This window comes from Nansenia antarctica, assembly GCF_963989245.1.
Source record: "Nansenia antarctica genome assembly, chromosome: 1".
NCBI lineage: Eukaryota > Metazoa > Chordata > Actinopteri > Argentiniformes > Microstomatidae > Nansenia > Nansenia antarctica.
The window spans coordinates 18,815,662-18,827,418 of record NC_137674.1 but is presented as its reverse complement, the minus strand read 5'-3'; the positions used below and the strand labels follow the sequence as shown (position 1 = coordinate 18,827,418).

Below are 11,757 nucleotides of genomic sequence, written 5' to 3'. Positions count from 1 at the left end.
CAACATCAGTGCCCGACCTCATTAATACTCTTGTGGCTGAATGGGAGCAAATCCCTACAACCATATTCTAAAATCTAGTAAAGTCTTCCCAGAAGAGTGGAAGCTGTTATAGCAGCAAAGGTGGGACCAACTCCATATTAATGCCCATGGTTTTGGAATGAGAAGTTCAACAAGCACATGTGGGTGTGATGTTCGGGTGTCCCAATACATTTGTCCATATAGTGTATCTATGGTCAAGACGATCTGCTGAAGTTCAAACCAAGCCTCACAATGGGAAAGAAAGGTGATTACCGTAAGTGACTTTGAACGTGGTATCGTTGTTGGTGCCAGACGGGCTGTTTTGAGTATTTCAGAAAGGGAGTATTCCATCTCTAGGGTTTACAGAGAATGGTCAGAAAAAGAGAAAATATCCAGTGGTGGTGTGTGGTATATTTTCTTGGCACAAATCTTCAGCAACTGTGTGATGCTACAATGTCAATATGGACCGAAATCTCTGAGGAATGTTTCCAACACCTTGTTGAATCTATGCCACAAAGAATTAAGGCAGTTCTGAAGGCAAAAGAGAGGGTCCAACCTGGTACTAGCAAGGTGTGCCTAATGAAGTGGCCGGTGAGTGTATAAGTTAATGAAAGAGTGTTATTATTATTCAAGTGTTTACTGTGTCTGATACATTATTATATATATGTATATAATATTATTGATTCTTGTATATTATTATATTATTGTAATTGTGTGCTGCTGATAGAAACAAATAGGATACAAACACATCTTACAATTACAACTAAGTTAGAATTGTAGGAAATTACAGGCTATGGGTGGCCTTGCAGAGGGATACAGTCCAACCAGTCTAGGGCCGTTGATACTGTACTGAATACCAGTGTGATTGCATTGTTGTTCATTCGAGCACAACTGCGTAACATGAACATGAACGTAACATGAACTACCTGTCTTACGAGTTATCAGACAGGTCAGTGTGGACGGAGTCTATCAATGGTGGATATGTTTCAAATGAAACAACCATGTTTAAAGGAGCAGGGCATAAGTTTGGATATCTGCCACCACAGTGAAATTCTGTTTGAATTTCCAAATAACAACATCCTGCCTAATAATAATATGACCCCTGGACTTGAAAGGAAATGGATTTGCATGCACATTAGCTGTGGCGTTTTTGCATGCTCGCACGATTCAAAGGGGCAGTCACCAAATAGATCAAATCGTCGAGTCCAGTCCACTAGCGACATGTTTGTAACAACATGCTAATAGGTGTTGAATAAGTATACATTTTACATTTACTTTGCTCCAGCCAATGATTATTTTAGGTAACTCCATTTAAAAGTTATTAATATCCAGTATACGTAAATAAATAATAAAAATGTAAACTGACAGCCAACCAATCTTTTAAAACTCAATTTTATATTCAAAAATACCAAATATGTAATTGGTCATGCTCCATTGAACCACATCAGTACCTTGTGCTTGATTACTTAATACATACAACATTCCTTCAAAAGTACAAAAACAATCTTTGTCAATGATACAAGTCACACACTCAAGGTGACTGGTCAATAAAAACTCACATTCTGCTAAACTTTGCATTCAATTACAAGTACAATCACTGAGGACATTCGCCGTACAGATTCACTGGCACATCATGGTATCGTTGAGAGAAGAGACTTTGCTTGTGAGGTTGGCAGCTCACTGACGGTGGAGGGACTCAATGTAGTGTAGCGTAGCACCGAGAGCCCAGCTAGTCTCCACTCGATTAATGGTCCTTGCAAGCTGCAAGCAGACACACATCATTTGTCACATTGGGACAAAAATAACCGAAAATAAAACACACAGCATCACATGCCCACATCCCTCACTGTAGATTAAGTAAGTAAGTAAGTAAGTAAAGTAAAGTAAAACGTTATTTATATAGCACCCTTCCCAGCACAGATGCACAGGGTGCTTTACATACAAGAATAAAAATACGAAGAGTGCAAATTTCAAAACATCAATGATTAAAAACACAAAGGGGACAACATAAACAAAACATAAACAGATTAAGAGAGACAAACACTTGTTCCCATTTTGATCCCACCTTAAATACTTTATCTTTGGGAAAGCCGAGCTCCTGCAGCAAGACAGAGATGTAGGTAAGATCCAGACAGAGGAAAGGGTTCTCTCCTGGACTGACCGCCATTCCGTTGCACACTAGGACAGAGGAAGACTTCCTGAATTCCAATCCATTACATTTTTTTGCATGTGTGATTATACTGGAATAAGCCAAAAGACCATTCTAATTTAGGCTCAAAATGTTGCTAAATAAATTCAGTTTGAGTGAGCAGTGAAACAGTTACACACATCTACAGCATGAAGGCACTGTCTCACCTCTCTTGGCAGCCTCCATGTAATCGCTGACTTTTATCAACCCTCCTGTTTTCTCATCTAAGTGAGAGAGAGGAGATTAAAAATTACACAATGAAACTCCATAACCCCAGTAAAGATGTCATTATATTTAACTGCATTGCACCAACTGTTCATTGTCCTGGACAGTTACTAATAACCATCATGAACATACAATCATACTAAATAATCTCCCAGGTAGGGAGGGTTCCTACCAATTGCACCCAGGTCCACTGCTCTGTCGTAGTAATAGGAGAAGGCGTAGAAGTCCATATCCTTGGCTTCCCCTGCTTTCTTCACTTTCCTGTAGAGGATCTTTTCCACTTTCTTAAGGCAGGACTCGTATATAGGCTCTCCTGAAGCAGAGGCAAAGCAGCCAAGTCTCCAACACGTACAACCAGTCTACTGCAGGCAATTACTGATAGAAGAGTTGATGCATAACATGGATATTGCCACATCGTGAGCTTAGAATGATACGGTTCTATCTCCGTTTAGGGTAGTTCAGAGATATTGAGCGTCAAAGTTTTTACATTCCATTATGTTTTGTGAGATGGAACCTTTGTATTTTATTAATTACTAACTCAAAAATGTCAACATTTTAAAAATAACACCCCACAGGCATTAATAAACACCTAATGGATCAGATTATGTAAAAAACAAAAAAATGACAAAAAATGGAGATAGAACCTTATAATTCTAACGTCACGACATGGCACACTGTGTACTGAGCCTCCCATACACTGGCTCACGTCTCTGTGGACGATTGAGCTCTGTTGACGACCCACACATTCGGCACCATGTGCAGTGTCTGATCATTACATGGGAAGGACAGAGAAATATTCAGACACTACTAGAAGATTTCTATTTTTTTAACATACCTGCCTTCTGTCCTTTCACAGTGTACAGAACCTCTGCATGTTCCCATGAGCCAGTGTAGTCTGGGGCCAGGCAGGGGCTCATAAGCTCTGTGCTGCCCTCTACTGTTGAACAGAAACATTTCATTTTGACCTGACCACATAAGCTTATGTTTCGGTACAAAGGCAAGGGGGTATGAAAGTCATTACTTTTGAATATATTTAGGTCCAGAGACAATGTATAGTAGAACATTCATTAATTCAAGTTCAAATTAGTTTTGGTCCATATTCAAATGATCAGATTTGGATTAAACATTTTAGCAGTCAAAACCCACTGGGACCTTAAAAGACTAAAAACAATTAAATAAGGAAACTTCTAAGCTCTGGTTAAATTGGAAAATGTCTTCCGACTTGTACATACGTTAACTCAGAAAACAATTCAAATGTAGTTCTCTGGATTTATATGGGTTAAGGAAAAATAGGAGCATTGTAGGAACACACAGGACACCAGTACCACAGTGCTTCCCAATGGTCAACAACTTGCAATAAACGAAAACTGTTATGAGATGGGCTGCACTCTAGGCTTTAAGACTGACATCTGGTGGCTAAATGTGGTAGTACGTCCTAGTGAGAGAATAAGCTAGCCAAAATGTGTTGAGAATATTATGGGGAAAATGTAGAATAAATACACCGTCCAACAAATGAAGGTATTAACAAAGAAATCTGATTAGAATTGAAGTGTATAAAATGCAAATCCCCCCCATGGTTGAACTGCATCCGGGGCAATGGGACTGATGGCAGTTCTTAAAGCCAGGCATCAACTAAACCACAGCAACAGCTGGCATGCAAGGAATTAATCTTGGCCCCGTGTTATTAAAAGATTAGATAATGGCTTATTTATCAGGGCAGGGAGGGTCTTTAAAAGGCGAAAAGATGAAAGCAAATTGAAAAACCACATACAAGGCTGTCCCTCGATGCCTCCCAAGACTGCTAGTCTTGCTGACATCAGGCCTAGACCAAGGTAGCTGTGCAGGAGAAACAGAATCGGTACGTGAAAAAACAAGACAAGGACATGAGGGAGAATAAAAGAGGGTGGGAGTCACTGCAGGGCTCGACATTAACGCCGTTTTACTTGTCCGGAGCAAGTAAAACATTCGCCGGGTTTGTTTGCGCGAGCACGACGACGCTGCTAGATCCCGGATATTCGTGCTCGCGCAAACAAACCCGCCGAATGTTTTACTTGGTCCGGGCAAGTAAAACGGCGTTACTGTCAAACCCTGAAGGTGATAGTCTGAATAAGTGATTGTGTGATTGTGTGATTGTGTGTGTGTGTATGTGTGTGTGTGTGTGTGTGTGTGTGTGTGTGTGTGTGTGTGTGCGTGCAACATGCAACCAACCCTAGCAGGATCATACACCCTAACCTCAGGGCAGAATGATGCTCTTCTGTTGCAGCCCCTCAGAACGAGGGTTGCAAGTGCTGCATTTCAGGAAAGTGGGTTGGCCAGTGATTACAGTGATTACAGTGATTACATTGATTGCTGGTAAACTGCTGATTGCTGGTCCCCAAAGCTGTTTTAGTGCAACATATGCAAGCATGTACTTGCACATATACTGCCATATGTGGGTTAGGATTTAATACATACTACATCCTTTGTCTCATGGACAAAGATAGATCATAGACCCAGGCGGTTACATCATGCATGTACACAAGGTGCATCATACCTGTGTGAGTAGAGTGTGTGGGTACTTCTGAACATCTGAAATGATGTAATGTAGTCAATTGGTGAGGTCTGGATGGTTTTCTGAAGGTAGACAAAGAATGAAAAGAAAACATAAATGATTGTTGTGGCTTTATGCATTATAGAAAGGAAACAACAGTCTTATATCAGAATGTCACAATCTTGACATTAACCCCTCCAATTCCCTGGTGACAAGGTAGGTCTTATGCAACAGACGCCATCCCCACTGTGATGTTTGACATCAAGCTGTCAAAAAAAAGTTCCTGCCCGCAATCTACAAACCAATTTCACCCCTAAGGCGACAACGGCTTGCTAAGAGAGTTAAACTCTTTGGAAAGCAGTGTAATGACATGGTAAATTGGTCCTTGATCCCTCATGTCAAGGCCTGACCTACTTAACGAACAAGAAACCCCTCCCTCCCCTCCCCTCCCTCGCAAACTAATGTCCAACAACGTTTATTTACCAGTCGGATTAGCGTGGCATTTGCGGATTAAGCCCGAAGATGGGAGGGCCATCCCGGTAGTTTGTGTTGCTTTGGGGAAGAGATCTGGCTTCATTATGTGTGTGTGTGTGTGTCTGTGGGGGGGGGTTGAGATTGTGGGCATGCGTGAGCCGTCCATCAGAGCCTCCTCGCCTTACCTCGTCTTGGGGGGAGAATGTGATCTGGGTGGACCCCCCTCCCAAATCCAGCATACCCACGGTAGCTGTCTCAGCGCCATGGAGACCCCCTACCGAGAGAGAGAGAGAGAGAGAGAGAGAGAGATAAGAGAGAGAGAGAGAGAGAGAGAGAGAGAGAGAGAGAGAGAGAGAGAGAGAGAGAGAGAGAGAGAGAGAGAGAGTAGCGGTTAACCATGGAGGAACGGTGCTAATCCAATAACAGGTCATCAGAATGTAGTTGTCCAAATTAATCTATTTCTTTGGTGTTCTGCTTGTTAAGCCTGTTTTCAACATGAAGCTTGGAGCCAGGCCCCCGGGTGAGGCTGGGAGGGTCAATACAGGATCCCCCCTTTGGGTTCAACTCAATGTCACACCAGACAAATACTGACCCGTCTCCCAGGCCGCGCCACCCCTTCTGATCCGCTCACCTTCGCCTCAGATATTGACCCATCTTTGGGTTAGGTCAATCCACATTGTAGGATTATTTCCCCCAAAATGCAATCAGAATTCTATCTTTCTATCAAGATTGGCAATTACAGAGCATCTCTTGAACTGCTACTACTCTAGAGTTTAGTCTTTACAGGATGAAATCTCTACCCAGATTTTGTACTCTACGTCATATATCATTAGTAACCGGGAGGAAATCCAAGTTGAAAGCGACTTACCTATGAGGATGTTGACGGTGATCCAAGCAGAGATTCCTGTGTGAAGAGAAAGAGATTCCTTCTTAATCATCCCCCTCTAGTTGTATCCCCGAGAACTGTTTGTTGAAGTAGGCTAGTTAAAATAGTCAAAGCGTAGAGTTGTCTAATAGCACAGTGGATCATCCATCACTGCTGAGGATTAGAGGGTCCACGTATTCAGGTCAGGTCAAATGATATAAACATTTGTATCTATCATGCCATAATGTTGTACACTCTGCGAGTATGACTCCATTGCATGCATTAGTGCCTTTAATAGCACTGTATTAGAAATGACCCTTCAATATAAGTAGGAGATGATAGTTCATGGACTAGGGACTGTCATGCGAGCTTTAGGATAAAACTCTTATAATAATAATAATAATAATAATAATAATAATAATAATACATTAGCACTTTTCTAGACACCCAAAGACACTTTACAAACTGAAAAGATTGAGTACAAAAATAAATAAAAGGAAGTATAGGGGTCTAATTAATTTTTAGATTACTAAATCTAAGTGTCTTTGTAGGACAATCTACTCTGTATACGGCATCTAGTATATCTAGATTTCGGGCAGAGAAGTGGCGAAAACAAGCAACGCCAGCGTCCTCTCTCGACCGGCATTTTTTGAAAAGTATAAAGTGTTACGAGTATGATAAATGTAATGTTAGCTAGCTACCTCTAAACATGGATTTGCCTGGGCATAGATTAATTAATTTGAGGTGGTAAATAAACACAGTCTGGTAGGACGGTAGGATGCCAAGAAGCAATTGACATTTACAAACAAACAAACAACTTTGAAAAGAGAGCTGTCATGACCAAACACGGTCACTTAGCTACAATATATTCTTTCTTTTTTGCCAAAATACCACTTAGATTACTGCATTAACAATAAGTCAGTTTCATCCAGGGGAGCCAGAGTAATCTCTGCTAGGATAATCATCTGGGGAAAGAGCGGCAAAAAATGCCGATAATCAGGCAGTGAAATCCGGTTATGGATCAAAGTGGGTGGCCAGAATGAGTTCAGCCATGATTCCAGAAGAATCTGTCCATTAGGCAGAAAGATATGAACTCCATAGTTCTTTCAGTAATCATAAACAAACATTTCCACGGGTCAAGTCCACCATAACAAGCTGATAGACTTGGGGAAGACGACAACATTTTCTGCTTCAGCAAAGAACGGCAGACAATCGGTTCTCAGAGATTAAATGGGGCATTATCCTACATGTCCATAATTGCTTGGATGAACTACTTTAAAAGGATTGAATCAAAAATATTTGATGTATTGTGGGTTTTTTGGCCTATATCAAACATGAAGTACTAATTCGTATATTCTGTCGATATTTCTATCCAACAATCATATTTAAGCATCAACATCCACTGTAATGGCAGAGAGTTCAAGGGTCAGAGCCGGGCCAGAGGGCCTAGCAGCCAACAGCTGGATGTTGGTGAAACAACCCCGTAATGGGCCTGGCTGCCACCATCTGGCCCCTGGACTAAGAGGGCAAAGAGCTGTATGCTCCTCCAGGCCACACAGGGCTCCAGCCAAACTCCATTATTAACCATTGTACTAATTCAGCACTCAGTTTAAGTTATGCAGTTATTAGTGATGGAGCTTTAGATTGACACTTTTTATTTGTTTTTCTGTAATCCCCCTAAGTCTGGCTGTGTGTATTGGGGGAAATCCAACTGTGTGACCTCTGGAGCTCGTTGGGACCCTATAGAACCACTTCCCAGTGGAACAGTGCTCCCCAAGGACGCCTTCCTGTGGTAACTGTTGTAGTTACCAACTGACAGAAATTTCTAACTGAAACACTATGTATTTGTTTATTCAGATCCCCATTAGCTGTAGCATCAGCAACCAACGGGCGCTCGAATGAAGCCCAATTTATACTTCAGCGTCAAATTTACGGACGGCTATGCCGTAGCCTACGCAAGGGCTCTCCCAATTTATAGTTCTGTGTTGGTCGGTCTGCGTCGCGTTGGTCGGTGTACTCATAGCAGCATAATAGCGATTTTTTTGTTATGCTTGTTGTAAAGAAAATGTCTATAATGCATTGAAATGACATTAAACTAAGATAATAAGATGGTTATCATACTTTTTCGAAACTTTATTAATAAGTAATTACAGAAAAAGTAAATGACATTTCTGTCATGGTTTCCGCATTTAGGCCTACAAGAGAGTCGGAATCATGTGCTACCAAGCGGACCAATCACAGTTCTTACGGTCTGCTAGGTGTACCGCGTAGTTACATTTTTGGAGAGGTGCGCGTAAAGCTACGGAGCAGGCTACGGCATAGATTTTACGCAGAAGTATAAATTGGGCTTGAGCGATCTGCTTAAGTGACAGTTTGGCACATACACGCCTTCTATGTGCAATTTCAACATCAGTCACATCAAGCGTAGTCAGTGGAACATTTACTGGATCTTAATATGTAGCTGGTGTGGGTGGGGAAAACATACCTTCATCAGTACCGTCCATTATAGAAACACTATCCCCTTTAGACAGAAATGGTGATTCTCCAAACACCTCCCTCACCTAGGCAGAGAGCGTCAGGTCAGGTCGGTCAGGTTTTATAGCCACTTTCCACTTAGGCTTCATACAGCATGAATGAAACATTTATCTTTCTAATATGATCAGCATTAAACATTACTACCATCCACCCCAATCATCTAGTTGATGGAGTAAAGGGAGACTCACCTCCCATTGTTCGTAAAATACGGAGGTGACTCACACTAATACGGAGGTGACTCACACTATCTCTCTAAGGCTAGGAGGTGACTCACACTATCTCTCTAAGGCTAGGAGGTGACTCACACTATCTCTCTAAGGCTAACAGAATAACCGGTGATCAAACAACAAAGTGTTGAAATGTGTTCATTATGTAATCAGTTTATTACTTATAGCTTATAACTTTTTATTTTTTTAAAGTTATCTACTCAAATAAGACTGCTTAAACCCATCCCTCTCATTTCGCTAACAAGACGAGTTAGCGACAAACAACAAACGAGATCTGTGACCAGGCTACAATTAAGACGCTAGACGTCAATATTAACTCCAGTAATAGTGTCAGGTGTGAGGCAGGGGGAACAGGCAGACTGTAGTGGTCTGTGAAGCGTGGGTCCGTGGGTCTCTCACCATGTCCAGCAGGGTGGTGGCCTTCTCTCCAGGCAGGAGACGGAGGCCTGCGGTGGCCTTGAGCACCAGAGGAGTGTTGTCCCACATGGAGGAGGGAACGCTGCCCTTGGCCACCTCCAGGAGCTCCTGGATCCCAGACTTGCACTGAAACCCATAGAGGACAGGATATAGCTATACAGGATATAGATATACACAGAGGACAGGATATAGATATACAGGATATAGATATACACAGAGGACAGGATATATATATATATATACAGGATATAGATATACACAGAGGACAGGATATATATATACAGGATATAGATATACACAGAGGACAGGATATAGATATACAGGATATAGATATACACAGAGGACAGGATATAGATATACAGGATATAGATATACACAGAGGAGGACAGGATATATACAGGATGTTGTTCAATAGAAATATATTTAACAGATGGGCTATATTTAAGGGGGGTGGGAGGGGGGACTAAGATATATTGTCGAATGTACTATATAGAATGACTTACCTTATCTGGATCATCAGCATAGGCAGATAGACCTGGTTTAATTGCTTTGAATGTTTCATGTGCTAACTTAGGTGCCTCTGTAAACAAAAGAAAGAAAACCAAAGATTGAATAATGCCCTTTGCAATGATATACAATATACTATTACCGTCTCCCCTTATTTACAATATCCCTCATACTGTAATTGGTGTGCTGATGCAAAGTAACTTTGACTGATGCCAGTCACTACCAAGGCATGAATATATGGAAACTAAGTCTGGTAGTCTAACACTGCATTGGCCTAATATGATGCACTGAGTAATATATTGTATACTAATCTTAATCTGATTCTCTTATTATATGAGTTGATCAGTGTATTCCATGACCTCTCCTTGTATGAGACGTGTAGAAGTGTCCATTAGGCCTAACTAAGACAACATAACATAGCTAGCAGGTGCTTGGTAGCTGTTAGATTAGAAGAATCACAGGTTTATCAATAAAGCCCAAACAGCACTTAAGTGATTTAGCTTAATGTTGAAATGCGCTAACTAAGCCATTTGGTGCTTGGAAGCTTTAGAGATTGTTTTTTCCAGCCTTCCAGATGGGTGGTGTAAGCCAAATAAAAGGGGTCCTAAAATGGCACTATGGATGTGTGTGAAGGTCACTCTTCATTCTGGGAAAGCCTTCCCTCTCCAAGACTCTACTGTTACCCCCTCCCAGACAGCCAAGAACCTTGGAGTGATCCTGGACAACAGCCTATTCTGTGCGGGGAACATCGCAGTAACAGCACGCTCCTGCAGATTCTTCCTTTACAACATCAGAAGGATATGTCCATTCCTCACCAGAGAAGCAGCGCAGCTCTCAGGCCCCACCACCTCTACACCAATCTACGCTGGTGGAATGAAATTCCCACGGCTGTCAGAACTGCAGTCACTCCCCATCTTCCGCCGGAGACTGTAGACCCATCTCTTCAGGCTACACCTTAACTGCTCCTCCTGAGACATCTACTACTGTGTCTCCTGAGACACCTGCTTCCCCCTATACTGTGTCTCCTAAGATTTCTACTTCCCCCATGTACTGTTTCTACAGTGTCTATAAAATAAAATAAAAAAGCTAGATTACTCTTCCTGCAACGACTGATGAATTGATGGTACACTTGCTTAGTCAAATGTATTGATTGTAAGTCGCTTTGAATAAGGCGTCTTCTAAATGCCAAACAAGTAAATGTAAACGTCACTCATAACATCAAAGCATACCGTATTAAAGTTGAATTCTAAAAGGATGGATTCAAATCTGGTAGCCTATTTAATACTGTGTGCTGTCTCACATGGCTTTAGTTTATGCATGCTTAAAGGGTCACGTCTGGGATTCAAACAATAACAAAGTGGTCTACCCAAAACTTTTTTGGTAAGAACTCAGGGATGGTATGGAAATTCATAGACGCAGCAATGGATCCATGAGATCAAAATTAGTTTCAACCATGTTTTGAAGCTACAGTCTTGTTGACGATTACATTGAGGAAAACAAGTATGTTGGGTTCTGATGGGATAACACATTTGAACTAAGCTCATGAGGCATTTCTAAGTGATATTCTTCAAGTACATCTGAGGCTAAATTGTCTATATTCATAATGCCTATTTCTATATTCATAATGTCTATTTCCAACTCTAAAGTTCAAGCCCTATATGTGGTGTCAGTGTTGGTGTCAAAAATGAACTATACCGTTGTCATCTAGTTGAAACTTAAAGACGTGGATCCTTGTCCCTGTGCTTCCAGCATCAAACATCACCCCATACTG

At 41.4% G+C, this 11,757-nt stretch overlaps 1 protein-coding gene across 2 annotated transcripts in view; it reads right to left on the bottom strand.

The window, feature by feature from the left end:
- Positions 1-1,392: 1,392 nt before the first annotated feature.
- entpd6 (ectonucleoside triphosphate diphosphohydrolase 6) overlaps positions 1,393-11,757 on the bottom strand; it is an 11,704-nt gene continuing 1,339 nt past the window's right edge. For both annotated transcript variants that reach the window (XM_080540372.1, XM_080540373.1), the window contains exons 2-14: positions 11,682-11,757; positions 9,983-10,059; positions 9,462-9,605; positions 8,786-8,861; positions 6,304-6,339; positions 5,621-5,709; positions 4,965-5,044; positions 4,203-4,267; positions 3,267-3,368; positions 2,604-2,744; positions 2,374-2,430; positions 2,084-2,196; positions 1,393-1,779 (exon numbers count right to left, since the gene is read on the bottom strand). The exon at positions 11,682-11,757 is cut by the window's right edge and continues 270 nt beyond it. In XM_080540372.1, the coding sequence (XP_080396498.1) occupies positions 1,696-1,779; positions 2,084-2,196; positions 2,374-2,430; positions 2,604-2,744; positions 3,267-3,368; positions 4,203-4,267; positions 4,965-5,044; positions 5,621-5,709; positions 6,304-6,339; positions 8,786-8,861; positions 9,462-9,605; positions 9,983-10,059; positions 11,682-11,757 (1,140 nt within the window). In that variant the 3' untranslated portion in view covers positions 1,393-1,695. The remainder of the gene's footprint in view (positions 1,780-2,083; positions 2,197-2,373; positions 2,431-2,603; positions 2,745-3,266; positions 3,369-4,202; positions 4,268-4,964; positions 5,045-5,620; positions 5,710-6,303; positions 6,340-8,785; positions 8,862-9,461; positions 9,606-9,982; positions 10,060-11,681) is intronic.